This window comes from Rhineura floridana, chromosome 5 (assembly GCF_030035675.1).
Source record: "Rhineura floridana isolate rRhiFlo1 chromosome 5, rRhiFlo1.hap2, whole genome shotgun sequence".
Lineage (NCBI taxonomy): Eukaryota > Metazoa > Chordata > Lepidosauria > Squamata > Rhineuridae > Rhineura > Rhineura floridana.
In genome coordinates, this window is record NC_084484.1 from 101875263 (window position 1) to 101896619 (window position 21357).

Here is a 21357-nt window from a genome sequence, read left to right on the forward strand (position 1 = left end):
TAAGGCAATTATGTATGCTATTTTCAACAATATGGACTTGACCTAGCTATTATGTTTGCCTTCTTAAATTAAAATCTTTCTTAACTAGCCTCACATATATGCGAACAATCAAGAGTTGCTTGGAAAATTTTATTCGAAGGCAAACTGGAAAAACAAAAATGTATAACTAAATGCTAATGAGCAAGATTAGAAACACTTGACATGTTGCATGTCTACTATTGTTTAAGTATTATTTGGTTTAGAACACCATCATCTTGTGAATTTTTATCACTTTATGATAAAAATCTGTAAAACACAATGGCAACGTTTGCACATTACACTAAACCATAATTAATGGTTTACCATGAATGTGAAGACTGCTCCCACTCTCTTCTACCTAGTGAGCAAATCACACCATGCTCTTGGACTTAGTATTATGTCCAGAAACGGTTTGTTTCATTCAAAAAAACCCATGATTGGTAAGCCAAGAACAAAACTTGGCTTAGCACTGTGGTTTGTTTGCTGTAGCTTCCTTCATCACTTCTAGATTCATAGTCTCAATTAGTCATAGTCTCAATTATCAGCTGTTTCTATCGGGGCTGTGGAGTCGGAGTCGTGGAGTCAGGAGCAATTTGGGGTGGAGTCGGAATCGGTAGAAATGTACTCCGGCTTCAAAATAAATTTTGATTGACAAATTTTTTAAAATATAAATTCAAAATGTCAAAGAAGCTTCCCATGAAGTCAGCTGTAGTTGAGCATTTCACCATAACTCAAGATGGAAAACATTTTGTGTGTCAGTGTATGACACAGGATCCAGATGAAGACAAATGCTGTGATGCCAAGATCAGTGCATATTCAGGCAGCGATAAAAATGCTCCTACGAGAGCTTCCAATTTAAAAAGACATTTGCAGCGCTTTCCAGGGCTGTGGAGTCGGAAGCAATTTTGGGTGGAGTCGGAGAGTAGAAAAATAGAGGAGTCGGAGTCAAAGGTTTGGTGTACCGATTCCACAGCCCTGGTTTCTATTTACTGGAACCTCAATTCTAGCCTTGATCTGTTTACTTAGAAGTATCCCCTAATGTTTCTTGTGGAGCATACCCCCGAATATGCAGATACTCCCTAAAAAACTCAATGAAAACAGACATATGAAGTAATTATCAAGAAGAATGAAACCTGGAAAAAGCTAATGTCCAACTGTAGCACAACTAAAGAGAGAAACTAAAACAATCAATTCCTTTCACTGCAGCTTTAAGCAACACTTTCTCTGTTAACTCTGAAGAAAAGATTCTGGGCTTAATACACTGGTGAAATTGTTCTGAAACAGCTCATCTGCGTGAAAACATGACTGCTGTAAAGTTGCCAAAGTGAGAGCATACAAGTACTAATCATACAAGCTTGAATGGTCTGTGAGCTGCTTCAGCTTAAATGCCAATGGTTTGAATTAAAGAGGCCTTCAAGTTAGACCATTTTCCTCTTTTTGCCGTCCTTGCTAGAAATATGCATTTCCTCTATATGTATTGGCAGTTTTCCTTAATATCTAGAAAAAAACTACAGTCCCACTTCCAGATACATAGAAGTGCTAAGGTACTCTTTCTTCCATTCTTTAAGTCCCACCTTTTTTGAAGTTCAAGATTTGGCAGGTGGGATTTCTTTAAATAATAATGCTGGAAATGCAACTTAGCAATAAACTGAGAAAACAACAAACAACATTCTAGTTTGTGTTTCTTAAGTTTCAGGAACTGATAAGGAAAAGGTATACCAACTACATATCTTTAAGTGTATGTCACTATTATTCTATTTACTTTTTACATTTATATACCACCTTTTCCTCCAAGGAGCTCAAGGTGGTGCATGATTCTCCCCTCCTCATTTTATCCTCACAACAATCCTGTGAGGTAGATTAGATTGAGAGATGGTGACTGGCCCAAGGTCAGCCAATGAGCTTCATGACTGAGTGGGGAATCAAATCCTGGTCCCCCAGGTCATAGTCCTGCACTCTAACAACTTTGCTACACTGGCACTATGCACACTCACAAGACTAACTACCTCCAGCAGTAATTTAGTCTACAATTCTAAATGTAATTTAGCCTACAACTCTAAACATAAATCCTAGAGACTTGGGGTGCAATCCAACTCATATTTATGCCTGGCTGAGGAGAGTTGGATGTGGCAGACCCCCAACTGAGCTGGCAGGGTCCTGGCTCTGCTGAGCTCCATCAGCAGAAGCCCCTTGCCCCAGTTCAGCTGCGGTGGAGCCAGGACCCTACCAGCTCAGCCAGGGGTCCACTGGGGAAGCCAAGCCCAGTGGAAAGGGAACCAGCAAAAGCTGGCATAAGGCCCAAAAAAGGGGCATTCCGGGGTGTGTCGGAGAGGGACTTTATGTAACATCCAACTCCTGTTCACAGTGCTCCAGCAGGTCCTGATCTGGACCAAAGATATACTGAAAAAAGGTTAGTCTAAGAAAATAATGATAATGGAAGTCAATGGGGAGCACTTTCTTGCCGGTACGGATATTCATGAGAGCCAGCTTTTTCTTTTCAGCTCATGTGCGCAGCTCCCAGCTGACCCAATGTTGTGCTTGTCAAGCGACTCCTGAAAGGCAAAGGGATACCGCAAACCTTCTCGCCGGCTCCTCCCCTGCCAGCACCCCTTCCACCAGCTTCCCAAGCTAGATGTAGGACCACAATCCTGCCTCACTTACTGAAGACAATCCTAGCCTCTATTGAATACTTAGTTTCAAGTAAACGTGCACAGAAATATAAATTAAAATATTTATATCTCCAATTTCCAAAATGCTTGTCAACAGTAAAATGATAGAATGAAAGAAATCAGAAACAAGTCAATGAACAAGAAGCAGATTTAAAATAAATAAATAAAAATAGGCAGTTGAACCCAAGCTGTCCTTGAAATCAACAGAACCCATTAGGCATGAATAACTTTTTTCATCGATTTCAGTAAGGCCTGACTGCAGCTAACTGAGGCTGCAATCCAATACACACTTACCTGGGAGTAAGTCTCACTGAATCCAATGGAACTTATTTCTGAGTAGACATGTACTGGATTGCAGCCTTAGCCTAGATCTAACCCAGCAGCTATAAAAGTTTATATATAATTAGAATTCCTCACTCAGAGATGATACAACTTTTACCAAAACTGCAAAACAGACTAATACACTGTAAAGAATCAAGAGACAAAAATCACATTTAGTCAAAGCCACTTAAGTTCAAATAACTTCCTAAAAAGTTAAGCTTCACATGAGACAGGCTTGGATCTAAAAGGGAGTCCCAGAACCCAGATACATCCACAGAAAAGGACACATGATTGTGTTGCAAGTTCCAATAGATTCAATGGAACTTACTTTTGAGTAATCATGCATGGATCACACAGTTGCTCTATCTTTCTATACCAAGATAATCTTATCTTGTTTTATAGAAAATGTTTCAATGAAAAAATGCAGTTATCCATGCTCTGGTAGCAGCTTATCTATACCATTGCATTATGTATGCATTGTTCAAGGGGCTGTCTTTGAAAACTATTTGGAAACTTTAATTTATGTGAAATACATGAACAGGTTTACTAACTAGATTAGGTACATGAGACTGTCATCAGTTCTCAGACAACTAGACTGGCTCCCGGTCTGTTTCATGGACAATCTAAAGTGCTGATGTTAACCTTCAAATCCTAAAACAACTTGGGACCAGAGTACCTAAGGAATCTCCTCCTGCTGTAATTAATTGGCTGGGCATTAAGATTCTCACTGGAAGCCTTTCTCCAAGTCCCCAGTCATTAGAAGCAAGGCAGGTGGTGACCAGATATAGGGCCCTCCTAATACAGGTATTCTGCCTCTGTAATTCCTTCTCCAAAGAACTTTGCCTGGGACCATTCCTGCATTCTTTCTATACCAGGTTAGAATTTTGTTTATTTGCTCAGGCCTTTTAGTTCTTTTATATATTTTTTTATGCTGGAATGTTATTGCTGATCCTGTATGTTACACAGATAAACCAGCATTAAAATAACTGTAAGCCACTCAAAGCTTCAGCTGTAGGATAGCTAGAGAAAGACTTAAAACTGTCCACTTTCTGTCTTTGGTGCTGATGGCCTGAAACAGTACTGTTGAACTAAATATGTGGAAATAATCATTTCAATTTTGATGGCATTTCAATTTTAATTGGCAGTTCAATTTTGATGGCATTTTCTCTTAAACCTTTTCACATTATTAAAAGCTACCACAGCCATTTCTCAAGCCTAGCCTACTTGATTTGTTTTTCAGAATCTATGATATTCAAATTTAATATGATATTCAAATATTGAATATGATATCTAAATTTAACTAATAATACTCATAACTAATCAATAGTTTTCCTGAAGAGACACTTTGAGAAGTGAGAGAGGGATGTAGTTGGTATCAACTACACCTCATACGAAGGCTGCAACCCTACCTTCCTGTTCATCAGCTCCCACTGGTAGTACACGCCCTGGTCACCTCTCGTTTGGATTACTGTAATGCGCTCTACGTGGGGTTACCCTTGAAAACGGTCCGGAAATTACAGCTTATACAAAATGCGGCGGCTCGACTACTTACGAACAGTCGCCGCCGGGATCACATCACACCAGTGTTGTTCGATCTACACTGGCTTCCAGTTGTTTTCCGAGCCCAATTCAAGGTGTTGGTATTAACCTTTAAATCCCTAAACGGTTTCGGCCCAGTTTATCTTACGGAGCGCCTTCAACGCCACCAATTATGCCGCCCGACAAGATCGGCCACACAGGGCCTTCTCTCAATCCCGCCAACAAAAACAGCTAGATTGGCGGGTACTAGAGAGAGGGCATTCTCAGTGGCGGCCCCCACCCTCTGGAACTCCCTCCCACAAGATCTCCGGCACGCCTCTTCCCTAAATGTATTTCGGAAAGCCTTAAAGACCTGGCTCTTTCAACAGGCCTTCGGGATCTCCGGGGAGGGTTAATTGCTATGACTGAAATGCCTCCTGCCCTGTTTTAATATTGTTGTTCCAGCTGTATTGCTTTTATACTGTTTTTATATTGTATTACTGTATTTTATCATATTGTGTTTTAACGATTTTGTACGTCGCCTAGAGTGGCCATTGGCCAGATAGGCAACACAGAAATTAAATTTATTATTATTATTATTATTATTATGTTAGCTTACTATCACATAAAGCAAACTGCCAGCAAGCTCTGTACATATAACAGTTTTACTATCTCTAGGATATCAATTGGGGAGCAATTGGGGAGCACTTCTTGAGGGCCCAGGTTCAAGAGATACTCTACACCCCTATTTTACATCATGCTGCAATTCTGTTATTCACATTAATATAGCTTTTGACATTTTGCAACATGCTATCGTTAATAGGTATTCATTTTGGGATGCACTGTAAATCCCAGATCTTTCATTAGAGTATTAATATCCAACTAATAATCTCTTTGGACTTCAGCATTATACTGACATCTTAAATCTTTAAACCCAGATCCTACCAGGGGAAATATATGATCAGTTTCATAAAAGATTTAAGAATTTAACTATTTCTCTGATCTCACCCTCAAGTACAATAAACTGAATGAGATAATACTCTAATATATAACCAAAAACATTTACTGTTTGTGAATGATGGCCGTGAGCAATAAGTCATTATGTTGGATACAGCAATACCTCAGTTAATGAATCCTCCAGAAACAAAACTCCTTTTTAAAGGTGAAACTGACCGGCTTTGTTTTGCTAAGGTGAAGCTTTGCTATGGCATGTGCCTTTGCTTTGGCATGTGCCTTTGCTTTAAGGAGAAACTGACCTGCCTGTGTCTTCCATTCCCTAAGGATAACCTTTCAAGCCTGTGCTTTTGCTTTGCTATCGAGATATCGACACCAAAATTTAACCACCCTCCCCCCTGAGTATTTTATTATCAAAATATACTACAAGCATATGATAGTCATCAAAAAAAGGCAGGTGATGCATGAAGATTGGGAAGCCTTAATTCAAGCTTCCAGATCAAATAATTCGAAGTGTTTTTGGGAGCTGGTTTCTGGTTCTATGAGCCCACTAAATCCGGCCCCTTGCCACATTTCCCCATACCTCTGGGAGAAATATTTTTCTGCAAACAACGAGACTGTAAATGCTGTTTCCTTTATTGATAATTTAACAAATCTTCCCACTTGGCCACCTGTAACCCAAAAAGAAATTATTGATTTGATTGCTAGCTTGAAATCCGGCAAAGCTCCTGGACCTGATATACTTTCTGAAATGTTGAAGGCGCACCAAGCTTGGTGGGCCCCTCTTCTAGCAAATTTCTTTACTCTGATCAATAATTCTGGATGCTTCCCTGAGTCTTGGCTCGAATCCATAGTTATCCCTATATTTAAAAAAGGGAACAAAGAAGACCCAGCAAATTACCGCCCAATTAGCCTCCTTTCCATTATTGGCAAACTATATGCCTGCTACTTAAAAGAGAGACTCTCATCTTGGTTGGAGGAGGATAATATCCTTGGGAGGGAGCAGGCAGCTTTCCGGAAAGGTAGGTCTGGGATAGAACACTGTGTGATTTTAAATCACTTAGCTGAAAAATACAAGAACCGCTGGGGTAACGGCCTGTTTGTTGCCTTTGTTGACTTGAAATCGGCTTTTGATTCCATCCCTAGGGAGATACTATGGGCGAAACTCGCAAAATCTATGATCGACAAGAGACTCCTCTTCTTAATTAGCCGTCTGCACCACCACACATCCTTTCGTGTTAGATGTAGTCGTGAAGGTCATCTCACAAACCCCATTACTACAACAAAAGGAGTTAGACAAGGCTGCATACTAGCCCCACTTTTATTTAATTTTTTCATGAATGATCTGTCCCTTTATTGTCAATCCCCGGACTTCCACCCCCCTAAGTTAGCAAACCTGCATTGTCCCTTGTTATTGTATGCAGATGACGCTGTTCTCCTTTCTGTTTCTAAAGTAGGACTCAAACGCCTAACTGAAGCTTTTATGAGTTTCTGTCATGATAACAAACTATCTATAAACTTTTCCAAAACTAAGATCTTAGCTTTTGCCAAGCACTCTCCTGCTCACGCATGGACAATTAATACCCATAAAATAGAACAGGTTTCTCATTTCAAATACCTTGGTATACTTTTTCATTCCTCTCTGTCCTGGACTCCCCATATCCGTGGGGCTATTTCTACTGCTCGCAACTCAGCCAGTGGTATTCGAAGGTTCTTCTTCATTAAAGGAGGACAATACATTCCGGCAGCCCTAAAGGTTTTTAGATCCAAAACTATTTCTCAACTTCTCTACGGGGTACCTTTATGGATTGGCGCCTTCAACTCTTCTGTGGAGGCAGTTCTCTCCTTGTTTCTCAGACAAATTTTTGGCGTTCCCAGGTGCGTTCCTGCGGCGGTCCTTAGGTTAGAATCTGGCCTAGTCTCACTTGAGTCTCAAGCGTGGTTGGCCGCCCTAAATTTCTGGTTTAAAATGTCTTATGAAAAATCTACTGGCTATCTCCCTTTACTCTGGGAAGACTCTTTTACCTCAAAATGGGCCCGTACGTTTACAAATTACCTTGCAAGTATTGGCCTCTCAATTGAACATCTGATGTCCCTCGCTCCAGAGACAGTTAAACATTCTATCCGGACTCGTATTAACGATATGGACTTCCAACGCTCCATAACTGCAGCCACCTCGACCTGTTCTCCTATTCATTTTGGTCTGAGCTTTGTGCCTATGCTCAGTGCCCCTTATCTGGAAACTCTTACGATCCCCAAATATCGTCTAGCTTTTACAAAGGCTAGATTTAACTGTCTTATCTCTGCCTTACTTGAAGGGAGATTTAAACGTATCCCGTATGCAAACCGATTATGCCTTTGTGGTGTCAGCGCCATAGAAACTCTCTTTCATGTCATCTTTGAGTGCGCCCTATATGACGATATTCGCTCCAAATTCATAACCCTCATCATAAATAAATACCCCTACAAACCGCTTAACTGTTTACTTTTACATCTTTTGTCAGCAGCTAATAAGGATACTATCTTGTCAGTTGCTAAATATATTTTCGCGGCTCAATCAATTCGGAAGGCATCTATCCCTTCAGAAGCTTCCGCCACCCAACTGTAACTGTTTTCCTTGTTGTTTTATTGTTTTACTGTTTTAACATGACTGCAACTTTGTAACCTTTTATTATAAATGTATGTAGTTTTATTTATAAATGTCTTTTGGTCTATGACTGTATCAATAAAGATTGATTGATTGATTGATTGATTGATTGCTATCGAGACACTGATAAACCTGTCCGTTTGCTTTGCATTGAAGAGATCTCTTGCTTTCTCGGAGGGCTGGGAAGGATCCAATATTATTCAGAGGACGATTGGGTGTCAGGTAAGCACCCTTTAAAGCTGTCCCCATCATCTATGAGCGGGTATGGGAACCTATCCTTATTCTTTCCATATTACTCTTACCTTTGGTACCAAAGTTTCTGTAAAAGGAACACATCTACTTTGAGGTATTACTGTATTTCATTACTGAATATTAGCTCCAGTTGGGAATGGCAATGAAGTGCAAACAAGAAGAAATTCTTTAAACTCGTATTATCAGTACACAGTTTGTCCTTAGTAGCCAATTTTCTTGAATGCAAACACATCCAAAATGGAATAACAATGGAATATAAATGTAATCAATATGTTGTCTTCCAAGTCAAGGCAATTGGAAGTGACATGATAAAGGCTTGGCTTCTTCCAAGGCTAAATGCCAATCTCTCAAGTGGATGGCATTCCTCTTTCACTACAGGACTGTGAAGGCTATAAAAAGGGACATACACTAGAAAGTGAGAAGTCAAGCTAGATGTGAAAACCCAGGCACCATTTTTGTTTTGAAGGGATTGGGAATGTTAGCGTAACACAGGGAGATTCCTCTTAGGAAACCATGGCTGCCTGGGATCATGGATTAGGAGGAATTCAGTCACGGACACTAAGCAAGTTACTTCTGCGTGCTCCACTTCAGATTCTTGCTGCATCTCTTCCACCGATAGTCTATCAGCAATTTAGTTAAGACAGACCCGACAAAGACGTCGACTGTGTGTTTGCAAGCAAGACAATCTCGTTTCCCCAAGCCGGGTATAAGCCATACAGACACAGACACACGGCCCAGTCTTCACACCGCACACTATTCCACTCTGCTTATTCTATTCCCCACCTCCGTGAGCAAGGAGTCACTAAGATTGGAGGAGACGAAATCAAAGGCAGACATCACCCTCCCCAGCCGACATCGGCGCCCGATCACCAGCTTTAAAAATATAAAGGAATCACTGCCGCCGGCAAAGAGCTCCAGGCACGCAGTTCGGGTCATTGACCATGAATCCCCGTCCTCTTGCATAGAAGGTGCCTGAGGTAATGAGGAAAGGAGCCCGGGGCAATGGTGGCAAACAGGGCCAGGCTACGGGGGGCGGCGACTGTCCTAGCAGTGGGAAGAGAAAAGGGGACACAAAAATCATATAAAGAAAAGGGCCGCACCCCCAGAAGTAACACTGGGAAGAACAGAAATGGAGGGACAACAGGACACAGACGGCGGAGAATAAAGGCAAATGGGAGGCTCCCGAACAAGGAGACGTGGGAAAGAAAGCCCAAACGGCCGGGTGGGTGTGCTGGGCAAGGGGGTGAGGACCCCCTAAGACTCGCTCTTCCCAGCGCGCCTGCGCTCACCTTGCCAGGGTGACCCCCACACTCTCCTGCCAGCTGAGCTCCTACCCGCAACCTCAGCTCCCCTCCGCCTCACACTACTACCTCATCTCTGTCGGGTCTCGGGTGTCCTCTTCACACCCACGGCAAGGACGGAGGAGATACAGGAGCCGGCGCAGGGGAGGCGGCAAAAGCCACCTCCTCCCCGAGACGCACCATCCCCGCCCGCGTCTGCTCTTGCTATAATCGCCTCCGCCTCCTCAGAGTCACCAGTCTCGCGGGGAGGAGAAAGAGAGAGAGAGAAGGATCCGCTCGCCTCTTTCTCACACACCCGCTGTCTTCCTGCGCAACCCAACCAAGCCTTCACCCACCCAAAGATCCCACCCCCTCTCCTGATGACGGACGCGCCCAGCCACCATTAGGAAAGGGGTAAATGCCACGGAGTTCATTGCAGAAAGCGCGCTCTGGGAAATAATTGCTAATCAACCGAGCTGTGTGGGAGAAGCTTAGGAAATCCAACTATGTATGGGCACTTGCTGTCAATAAGACAAGGAGAAACTCAGCTCAATTTGTTTTAACAAGATATACGCATAAGGACTAATTACATGTCTGGCTTCCTGAAAGTGCAATCATAAATGGGTGATCAAGTCGTCTTTATTGAAAGAAAAACATAACGAAGTAAACTCGTCTTTCTAATTGAGCCATTCTGCTTTTCAAATCCTACTAAAGCTTTTCATTGCCACCCTATTTAGTTGGAGAGGCGCTGCATGCTGGGACCAATAAGGCAATCCGCGCTGCACGGCATGCTGGGAACTGTAGTCTTTAATACTGGAATACCCGTTGCGAAACGATGAGCGCGCGTCAGGACAGAGGACTCCTCTCCTCATCTCCTTCCTCTATAGAGTGACAGCTATTTTGGCCAATTGGTAGCTGCTTCTTTGCGCAGTTCAATTCTAGGGTTCACTAGGATTTACGCTCCCGCGAGAATCAGACAGAGAGGCCTAAGAAGAGGTAATGGATTTTGTCATGGCAACCAGGGTCTCTTCAACTGGAGTGGGGCGAGGGGCTTGGCGTGTGAGGCAGAGGGAGGGAGTGCAGTTCTTTGCAGTGGCTACCGGCCTCTTAAGACCGGCAGTCATCGTTCTTTGATGTCCTGTAGCTGTTCAACATCCCGAGACTTGTTTTCATTCCTCCTAAAGAAGGGCGAGGTTCTCAACTTGGGAGGTTTCCTGCTGCTATTGTTCGTCTCTTATCATTCTAGAGAGGGGATGGGAAGTGGACCTTGTAATTTGCATTAACTAGCACAGTTAAAGTTACTAGCACTATGGTAGGGGCATTTGTTTGTTTAATTATGCACTTATTTATTTTGAGAATATTATACCCTTGACTTCAGAATAGAGCTAATCATAAGACTAAAATACTGTAAAATGATAAAACTGAAAAAAAGTATTTTTCAAAATAGGCTAGTGATTGCTAAGGCAAAACACAATGTAACTATGGGCTCATTTAGAGGCACACCTGAGCTGAGAGCAATTCCCTCTGAATGGAACTGGACTGAACCTTTGAGTGAATGTGCATAGGAGTGTGATGTAAAACATCTGAAAGGTCTGTACGAATAAAAATGCCTCCCATGGTGCTGAAAAGAATTAAACCCAGTGCCAGACACACATGTTAAAATCAAGGTGCCACAATTGAAAAGGCTCTATTTGGGTCACAACCTACTTCTCATCTGAGGGTGGGGGAATCCAAAGCAGTGGCTCCAAGGATGACCTTATTGGCCAGTCAGGTCCATGAAGGAAAAGATGGCCCTTCTTGAGCCCCTGCTCGGAATAAACAGGATACCTGTGAAAATGGCCAACTCAGACCAAGAAATATCCTTTCATACACAACAAATGTAATTTGCCATCTCGCCTATGCAGAATTCTGTGCTTTATGAGGTAAATTACTTATGGATAATTGAGAAATGTGTTTAAGAGTGAAGTGAAAGATGACAAGTTAAAGGGATTGGGAATGGGTGCATGAAATGCACAAGAAACAGTAAAGGGTTCAGATAAATAAATAATCCTTACAGAACACCCTCTTTACATTAGAACACATTCTGTACACGACCTTCCCTCCATTTCCTTGTGAGCATGTGCATATTTTAGAAAGTTTCACAGCAGTCCCATCACAAGTTATTCTTACTAGTAGTCCTCAAACGCCATACAGTCAGTTACTCTTTTCCACATCAGTTTGTTTGCAGATAGTGTTGTGGTTTTGCTTGGGATGTACTCTTACACTTACACCAAATGTTGGCTAGACTTTGCCATTGAATTGTACAAACAGAGTACACCTTAGAATATGCCCAATGCTCTTAAGCATGTGTGTTTTTAAGAAAAGTTATGGTAAACTAACCAAGGTGCTCTTAAGAAAAACTTCAGAGTAAATGTTGTTCGTTCTTTGGAGTCAGTGGGAATTGGGGAGGGTTTTTTTTTAGTTAAAAGGATTAGCTTTGTGGTAAAAATGTATAGAAAGGTTTTGCAATTATTTTTCATTCTCTCACACTGTTGTCCTGCATATGTTTACTCAAAAGTGTGTCCCTACCTACATCTGCTGTAGTTCCCAGTCAGGTGTCCAGTGCAATGTCTGCCGCAACTTCTTGGGATTGGTTTCAGTTGATGCAGCCTGATGACATGGACAAAGGGCTTGCAACGATGCGGCCAGCAACATGTCCTCATGACTCTTGCCCTTCTTGGCTTTATTAAAGCTTGCCAGTGGGTCATGACCAAGTGGATCCAGGATGTGGTCAACACATCTTTGTGAGCGGGAGTGGTCCCAACCGCCCTGAAAGAGGTGGTGATCTGACCATCCCTGAAAAAGCCCACCCTGGACCCATTGGTTTGTAACAACTACTGCTGTGTCGCAAATATTCCATTTTTAGGGAAGGTGATTGAGAGGGTACTCTCATCCAAGTACTCTTGGATGAAACAGATTATCAAAGAGGACCTTACATCAGTGGTACATGCTCTGGTAACCTCGCATTTGGATTACTGCAATGTGCTTTACGTAGGGCTACCTCTGAAGACAGTTCGGAGGCTACAGCTAGTGCAAAACGCGGCAGCCAGACTGCTAACAAGAACAAAGCGGTCTGAGCATATAACAGCTGTTCTGGTCCGCTTGCACTGGCTGCCAATATGTTTCCGGGCTAGATTCAAAGTGTTGGTATTAACCTATAAAGCCTTATACGGTGCGGGACCACGTTACCTTGCTGAACGCCTCTTCCGATATGAACCCGCCCGTACACTACGTTCTACTACGAAGGCCCTCCTCCGGTTCCAACTCATAGGGATGCCCGGTGGGTGATGACAAGATCTAGGGCCTTCTCAGTGGTGGCCCCCGAACTATGGAACAGTCTCCCCGAGGAAGTGCGCCTGGCGCCGACGCTGCTTTCCTTTCGGCGCCAGGTTAAAACCTTCTTATTCTCCGAAGCATTTTAATCTAAATTGATTTAAATTTAAAATGTCACTGCATTGATTTAGATTGTGTTATTTTGTATCATATTGTGTTATTTATTGTATCTTTTATGCTTTGTATTTCTATGTTCACCGCCCAGAGAGCTATTGCTAGTCGGGCGGTATATAAATTTAATAAATAAATAAATAAATAAATAAATCTTGACCCATTCCAATCTGGGTTCAGGCCTTGTTATGGGATTGAATCAGCTTTGGTCGCCTTGGTGGATGACCTTTATCAGGAGGACAAGAGGAGTGTGACCCTGTTATTTTTACTTGATCTCTTGGTGGCTTTTGATACCATTGACCATAGTATTCTTCTGAGCTGACTTGGTGAGATGGGTATCAGCAGCACTTACAGTGGCAATGATCCTATCTTAAGGGTTGTTAGCAGAGAATAGCATTGGGTAATTGTCTTTTGGTCCCCTGACAGTTCTGCTGTAGGGTGTCTCAGGGTACCATCTTGTCCCCAATGCTGTTTAACATCTATATGAAGTCCTTGGGAGGGTCATCAGAAGATTTGGGGGCAAGGTGTCAGCAAGTATGCTGATGATATCCAGCTCTGTTTCTCTGTAACATCTGAATCGGGAGAGGCTGTGCAAGCCCAAGACCAGTGCCTGATTTCGTTGGTGCGCTGGATGAGGGCCAGTAATCTGAGTCTGAATCCTATCAAGATGGAGGCGCTGTGGGTTGATGGTTCCCGAGTTTGGATAATTGGTCAGTTGCCTGCTTTGGATGGGTCATACTTCCTCTGAAAGAGCAGGTTTGTAGTCTGGGGGTGCTCCTGGATGCATCTTTGTCGCTATAGGCCCACGTGTCCTCAATGTCTAGGAGTGTCTTTTTCCAGCTTCTGCTGGTAAGACAGCTGCGGCCATTTCTGGACCAGGATAGCCTGACTACTGTTGTCCATGCACTGGTAACCTCCAGGCTAGATTCCATTACTGTAATGTGCACTATGTGGCCCTGCCCTTGAGGTTGGTCAAGTACAAAACTAGCTTGGTACCAGGATACCTGAAATATCATCTTACTCCTTATATACCCAGTCAATCACTGTGCTCTGCAGGTGAGAGCCTCCTGCAGATACCATCTTATCAGGAGGTCCGCTCTGCACAACACAGGAAGTGGGCCTTTAGCGCTGTGGCACCAACACTTTGGATTTTCCTTCCCTTAAATATTAGACAGGTGCCATCTCTGTTATCTTTTTGGCACCTATTGAAGACCTTCCTCTTTCAACAAGCCTTTTAAGTAGAGGCCTTATCTCAGTCTGCGTCTGTGCTGGAATTGCTTTTTAAGTTGTTTTTAAAATTGTTTTTTAAAGATTTTTGTTTTTTAAGATGTTTTAAAGTGCTTTTAGTGTTTTTGTTTGCCATCCTGGGCTCCTTGTGGGAGGAGGGGCGGAATATAAATTTAATAAATAAACAAATTATAATAAATAATTTTTTTCAGAAAAGAGTGAAACGAAACACTAAAGAAGTCACTCCATTTTTTTATTAGGTTTCCCAGAACTAAGCTCAACATAAGGTAAGCAATTCTGCAAGTTAAGAGATCAAGATTATATATCCTTTGAACAAGAGAATGGAAAGCAACAGATAAGTGTTTTTCAGACTGTGTTCTGAACAACCCTTGAGTTACTTGGAAGCTTATCAGGGGTTCCTTAATAATTGCTTATCAAGCTTTAGTGGTATTACCAAATCAGGCTTTACAAATAAGAAAAACATTGATTGTATTGCTCATCATTTTCTCTTAAGGTATTCTTAAATAAGGTGGCACATTGTTTTCTATAGAGCTGATACTGTTTTGATGAGACATATTTCAAATGGGCAATAGTACAACAGTATAACAGAAAGCTTTAAAAATTCACTTCCTTTGATTTGCTCTTTCATGTGTCACAAATTGTGACAATGATAAAGATTTTATCTGTGGTCTCATAAATTTAGCAAAAATTTATTTTTTGCCTTCTCTCCTCATTTTGTAGGTTAATATATATTTCTAAACTCTTTTCTTTGAAGTCTATTTAGAAACTCTGGGTGGTATCCAACTAAACACTTCTCCTTGTTCAAGCACTCTCCAATGCCCCCTAAATATGTTCTGAGGGTTCCCACAACCCGCTAGAGCAGATTTAGGAGTGTGTGGGGAGAGGAGAGGGAGGGAACATTCTGCTGCACAGCCAAAAGTGCTTGCACTAGCACAATTTAGTTGGATACCGCCCTCCATTTGTATTTAGGTATTTCATTTTCCCCTCTATATTTTAAAGGTCAGGATGAAGGGCTTATATTGGCAGCCGAACTCATCTGGAGAAGAAACAAGTTTTGTTTTCCTGGAAAAAGTAAGTTACTTGATAAAAGAAAAGACAGACAAAATACAAAGTCCAACATATCATGACATCAATGACATAAAACATGTCATTAGTTTTAGAATGACTGCAGCGTGTCATGTTGTCTGATCTCAGACAAAGTGGCTAACTTTAACTATGGCTACTTGAAAGATGCTAACCATCAATGTCAGACTTTAGTTGTTGACTTGTTTCAGCTAAGCGTTGTTAAGATGAATCACACTTCAGGGTTTGGATGACATGCTAAGCTGAAGTTACTCTAGAACAGCCTTTCCCAACTAGTGGGCCACCAGATGTTGGACCACAACTCCCATCAGCCTCAGCCAGCATTGCCAACGGTAAGGAAAGATGGGAATTGTGGTCCAACAACATCTGGTGGCCCACTAGTTGGGAAACACTGCTCTAGAACCTTAGCAGAAATTTCCAGTGTCCTTGTGGCAGTGTCAGAGGAGAAGGAAAATCCAAGCCCAAGGTTTGCTGAGGCTCGCTGAAGCTCATTCTTGTAATTCTAAACCATGGTTTAGTGTTACATCTGAATACATCTTGTAATTCTAAACCATCTTGATTGACTTGTAATGGCCAACCCATGGCTTAGCCTTTGGGATGTGCTTTGGATTTGCACACTTCACTTTCCTTCTGAAACACTTATTCCCTTCCTTCATGGTTAGGATAAAGCTGTATGTAGTTAGGCAGAATTAGGAACCATGTTTTGAAGTGGATTTCCAAGTCTTGCATGGAAGTGAACTATTGTTCGCATCCGCCATAGTTTCCAGCATATCAGATCTAATTGCAAACTATAGTCTGTCTAAATCATGAAGTGAGGTAGGCAATTGGATTGCATGAGAGGAGGAAGGAGCATGTGAGCTTGAAGCATAGTCCTGGTGGTTGAACTATGGGTTGGTCCTTAAACATGAACACAGCCATAGATTTGACTTAAAAGATCTTCAGAGTGGGAAACTGTACAATAAGCAAATTGTCTTTTTAAAATTAGAAGCATTTGAGTACAGTAGCTGCTTTTCTAAATGCTTTTTATATAATATGTGCAATTAGCAAAATACACCAGGAAAAAATAGCATCAGAGCTACAGATATTAAAATACAAAATCCAATTAGACTCTAACAGAACAATCCTATACAGTCCTATACATGTGAACTCAGAAGCAAGGCCCATTGAGTTTCATGGTGCTTATTCCCAGGTAACAGGGGAGTCTAACTCAGGGGAAACCATAGTAAGTGGTGCCGGCTCAGGAGAAGCTGGCATAAATTTCTGCTACTTCCAGTTGCTGTTCAGGAGGCTCTGTGTTAGTTGAACACTGGCTCAGCCGGGAGCTGCATTCACGGACCAGAAAGTAAAAACCTGCTCTCTCAAATATTCTTACCGGGCAGTAACCCTCTTAATTGACTTCTGTTGTATTTATTTACTTAGACCAACCTTTCCCCCCAGTGTAATCTTTGCCTGAACTGGGACCTGCAAGAATTCTGCAAAAATGAGTTGAATGTGGCCTTAGTCCCCACAACTTGGCCACTTCCCTGACACTTCCCTGATATGCCCCCCAAATACCCCTTTTTTGGGGTTTATGCTGGCTTCACTTACACTGGTCTTGGTTGAGCTGGCTGAGCTCCAGCTGAAGGAATTAGCTGGCATAGCTGGAGATCTGCTGCATCCCAACTCCCTTCAGCTGTGTGTAAATGCAAGTTTGACTGCAGCCTAAGAGAGACAAAATAATATCAGATACACTATCAAAACCTTAAGTTTTTTACTTATTATAATTCTAGCATCCATTGTAATCATTTTAAATTAAGATTTCTTTAACATTGCAACATAGCACAGTACCCATTTTCTACACAGCACAGATCAACAACTGGTTTTGTTTTAAAATTACTATCAGTTGCTTCTCAGAAAGGAAAGTGGAAAGTGACTTAGAAGTGGAATAGTGAGGAAATGGAGTAACCATGAATCAGAGGAAGTCAAAGTAACACTTCCGCAGAAATGAGATCATTTGTATTGCATTCTGTGTATTGTTACTAAAGTTATTTATTATTCATAATTCATACATACAGTACTCTTCTATATAGCTATACATGTTTGAAGGGTGGAATTGCAACACTATACATAGGAACGTAGGAAGCTGCCTTATCCTGAATCAGACCATTGGTCCAACAAGCTCAGTGTTGTCTACTATGTCTACTATAAGCTATGACCCTTCCCCATTGTAATCTAGAAGAAAAGAACAGCTCTTGTCTGCAAAATCAATTAAACTGAAATATTTTGTTACAGCATAGCTATATGTTCTATAGTGGATGAATCATGTCAATTCAATCTTAGGATAACCTTCCTGTTGTGAGCGACAACTATGTGAAAGTGCAAGTTAAAGCATGTGCTCTTAGCCGGATTGATACAAAGGTATTTATATTACTTTATTTTGTAGAAAGTTGAGAAGACTTTTTTTCCCCGTAAGCCTGCTTTCAGTGGATTCAGATACATCAGAATTTTAATTCAGTCTTGTGGAAGTTGTGTTTTCATAAGACGGATGGTGAGCCTCCAGTTGTTGTGTTACCATGCTTCTGGAAATGAGAAACTCCAGCCAGCATGGCCAATGGTCAGGGATGATGGGAGTTGTAGTCAACAACATCTGGAGGGCCACAGGCTCCCCATTCCTGGCATAAGATAATAAAGGCATACATGTAACTTAGAGTACAATTCCAGGCACATTTATTCAAATGTAAACCACTGTGTTCAGTGGAAGTTACTTCTAAGTGATAAGTTGGCCCAACAGTTAAAGTATCTACTATTTATATAGCATTTTTATCAACTTTTTACTGTGATCTACCTTACTCAAGTATGTAAAATGAATGAAGGGGGGAATCCTAAAACCCAAATGGCTGGTTTTCATGTCACAACAGCCTTTACAAGCTGCTTGAAACAACTTTCCACATGATAGGCATAACAGATAAAGCAGGTTACCACATGAATTGTCCCCACTTTCTACAGAGTTCTGTTCCACTGCCACAAATGTCTGTTGTTGATGTGGAGATTCTCCGCGCAATATGAGGGATCACTATATGTTATGACTCCTCAGCTACCATGTAGATGCTGGTTAAAGGCATTCCCATGGCTCAACATAAAACAGCTCTTATAGAGGCTTAAGTGAATGCTGCCTACCCACATTTAAAGCTAAGCACCCCCTTGGGTGCATTGATTAGGTCTATGGTCCCATAGTTCTGTAGAAATTAGCTGGACAACATGTATTTCATTGTTTCTACTATTAGATCTACAGTGTGTAATGCTAAGTATCCAAAAATGTTTGCAGCATAAAGGCCTATGTATTACATTTGCCTGCCTATTAAACTTATTTAGCTTACTATATTTTTTAATACACAACTTAAAAATTAAAATTGAAAATTGTTTTGTGTGTCGTTTTCTTTCGTTTTGTTAGTGTGCGTTTTTTGAGATGGATATCTGGCCTGCCCATGACAGGTGTTGCAAAATAAGTAGAATAGGGAGAAAAATGGAGAAAGAAAGAAAAAGGTTCATGCCAGCTGTTGTAAATAACATGGCAAAATTTATTAAAATTATTAAGGAACAAAATGTGCCTTTCTGTGATATTGTCATAGCCTTTCATTAAATAGATGAAGTACCTAAAATCCTAAACTGAAAACTGGGATATTCTATCAGTTCAATTACATTCAAGATTGCAGCTGCCAGGCAAACGCTGAAATATTTGTGAATGGGTAGGAGAGCCTGGCTGGGAGTCCAAAGTCTGTGAGTTCAAATCCCTGCTCGTGTCTCCTGGGAGTCAAGGGCTAGCTAAAGATCACCCCCACAGGGAGTGGCTCAGGGGTTATGTGCCCTGCCACCTGTGCAGCTGTGGGCAAGCTGCATAGTCTCAAGGAGCCCAGTTGCCCCCCAGCTTGCAGTTGCAGACAAGGAAGGGGCTGGCTTGTGCAGCTGTGGCAAGCTGAGCAGGCCCTAGCCAGCTGGGGAGAACTAGCCTCAGAGGGAGGCAATGGTAAACCCCCTCTGAATACCACTTACCATGAAAACCCTATTCATAAGGCACCATAAGTTGGGATCCACTTGAAGGCAGTCCATTTTCCATTCAGTTCCTATTTTTTCCCAAAGCAGAATCATTTTTTTACATAGAGTAGACAGAACATAGCGACTGTGAAGACCTGGGCTTCCACGTCACAGCCAGGTTAGTATTTTTCAAGGGTATTACATTTACAGTAGAATCCCATGCATGTTATTATGAGGTTCCATGGGACTTACTCCCAGGAAAATGTGCATAAGATTGCAGTATTCCTGGACTACATTATTCACAGTTAAAGTTTTGCTGAGAGGCCATAATAACATTTTACTATTGTAATATGTACACAAATGTATTCACCTTCACAATAGACATTCTAACCATGATTTGACTTAGGTTTTATCAGAAATCAAGCTGGAGAAGGAATTTCTACCTGTTGGGAGGGAAATTGCTGGTGTTGTGTTGGAGAGTGAGTATACTGATTAGCATAATGTTACTGTTATCTTTGGTAGTGAAAAATGAAATGTAAGCATTTTTTGTACTATACAGCATTGAGCCCCATGAATCTTCTCTACATGAAAACCAGTTCCTAATATTCTGTGACCTTCTCTTGGCATTTGGTTATGCTACAGTGTGGCACAGAAACTTACAGTGGGGCTATGCTGAATGTAGCAGCCTTGATTCTTAATGGCTGGGTTTATTAGAGTCTAGGTGCAGGTTTAGCTCTGATCTTGGTATCCCCAAGTGCATCCCTTTACTTTCTCCTAAATAAGTATTTTGTTTCTAAATCCTTGAAAAATAGTAACAAGTCTTGTAAGTTCAATAACTATGAGAGTATGAAAATTCAACCTTAGCATTGAAGACAAGGACCTTCATCACATGGCTTTCTGTTGAACAGGGACAAAGGAGGGACGTGAAGCAAGACTGAGCAGATTGCATAACTAGGTACATACAAGCTGTGAGGGAAGAGGAGAGTGTGTTTCTGTAGCTCCTCCCCATAAAAAAAACCCCATAGATATAAAGAGTGAAATATGTAGAATCTGCAACAGCCTCATCATATCTACTGTTTCTTGGTCATGCTAGAGTGTGACAGAACTCCAACCCTACTAATCCATAAGCAAAGAAAGTGGCCCAATTTCAATCTTTGATGTGCCCTCTGCAAAGACAGCAGGCTCAGTGATGAGTTGGATGGCAAGGAGAGAGATGAGAGTTCTTTCATTCATCCCCTCTTTTCTTGTCAGTCATTAAGGCCATTGCTTTGTACAGAACAAGGGCAGGACAGGCCTGCTTTTCTAAACCTGTCTCAAGCCCTTTTTACTCTTAAGTGACCATGGCCTCCACACTCTAAAGAAGTGTTCCTTACTTCATAACATCCAGGAAAACCCACACTCTGTTCTGTGCTCTAATGCTATGTGAAGGCATCTCTTCCAGATATTGTTGGACTACAACTCCACTCAGTCCTGGCCATTGGTTATACTGGCTGGAGCTGATTAAAGTTGGGAGTCCAACAACATCTGGAGGGCCACCAGCTCCATCCCTGGGCCAAAGCAGTCAGCTTATTTAATTGTAAAATACAGTAATTATTTTTAAAATAAAATACTTTTTATTTTAAAAACCAGTCTTTCTTGACAGGTATTATTTTATAAGGGGACTGTTGTATCTTTCCTGCAGAAAATGTAGATAAATTACAGCGCAATTGTAACCATGTCTATTCAGAAATAAATCTTATTGACTTCAAAGGGGTTTTCTCCCAGTAAGTGACGTTAGGATTGTTGCCTTAATATTGCTGTGATGCTGAAGATGTGTGGTTCAGGTTTTGAGATTCAGTGTCTGTATGAAGACTCCAACACAAAACCCAGTATG

At 41.6% G+C, this 21357-nt stretch overlaps 2 protein-coding genes across 9 annotated transcripts in view; one reads left to right on the top strand and one right to left on the bottom strand.

The window, feature by feature from the left end:
* ITSN1 (intersectin 1) overlaps nt 1-10002 on the bottom strand; it is a 162711-nt gene extending 152709 nt beyond the window's left edge. The window contains exon 1 of one of the 3 annotated variants that reach the window (XM_061627743.1): nt 9750-10002. The gene's annotated coding sequence lies outside the window, so the exon portion shown is untranslated. Of the gene's footprint in view, nt 1-9668; nt 9713-9749 lie in introns of those variants that run through there. The other 2 variants (XM_061627736.1, XM_061627737.1) reach the window with 2 other exon arrangements.
* CRYZL1 (crystallin zeta like 1) overlaps nt 9924-21357 on the top strand; it is a 47391-nt gene continuing 35957 nt past the window's right edge. For 2 of the 6 annotated variants that reach the window (XM_061627745.1, XM_061627748.1), the window contains exons 1-5: nt 9927-10655; nt 14630-14656; nt 15390-15461; nt 17793-17870; nt 19891-19963. In XM_061627745.1, the coding sequence (XP_061483729.1) occupies nt 15396-15461; nt 17793-17870; nt 19891-19963 (217 nt within the window). In that variant the 5' untranslated portion in view covers nt 9927-10655; nt 14630-14656; nt 15390-15395. Of the gene's footprint in view, nt 10656-10763; nt 10972-14581; nt 14657-15389; nt 15462-17792; nt 17871-19890; nt 19964-21357 lie in introns of those variants that run through there. The other 4 variants (XM_061627750.1, XM_061627749.1, XM_061627747.1 and 1 more) reach the window with 4 other exon arrangements.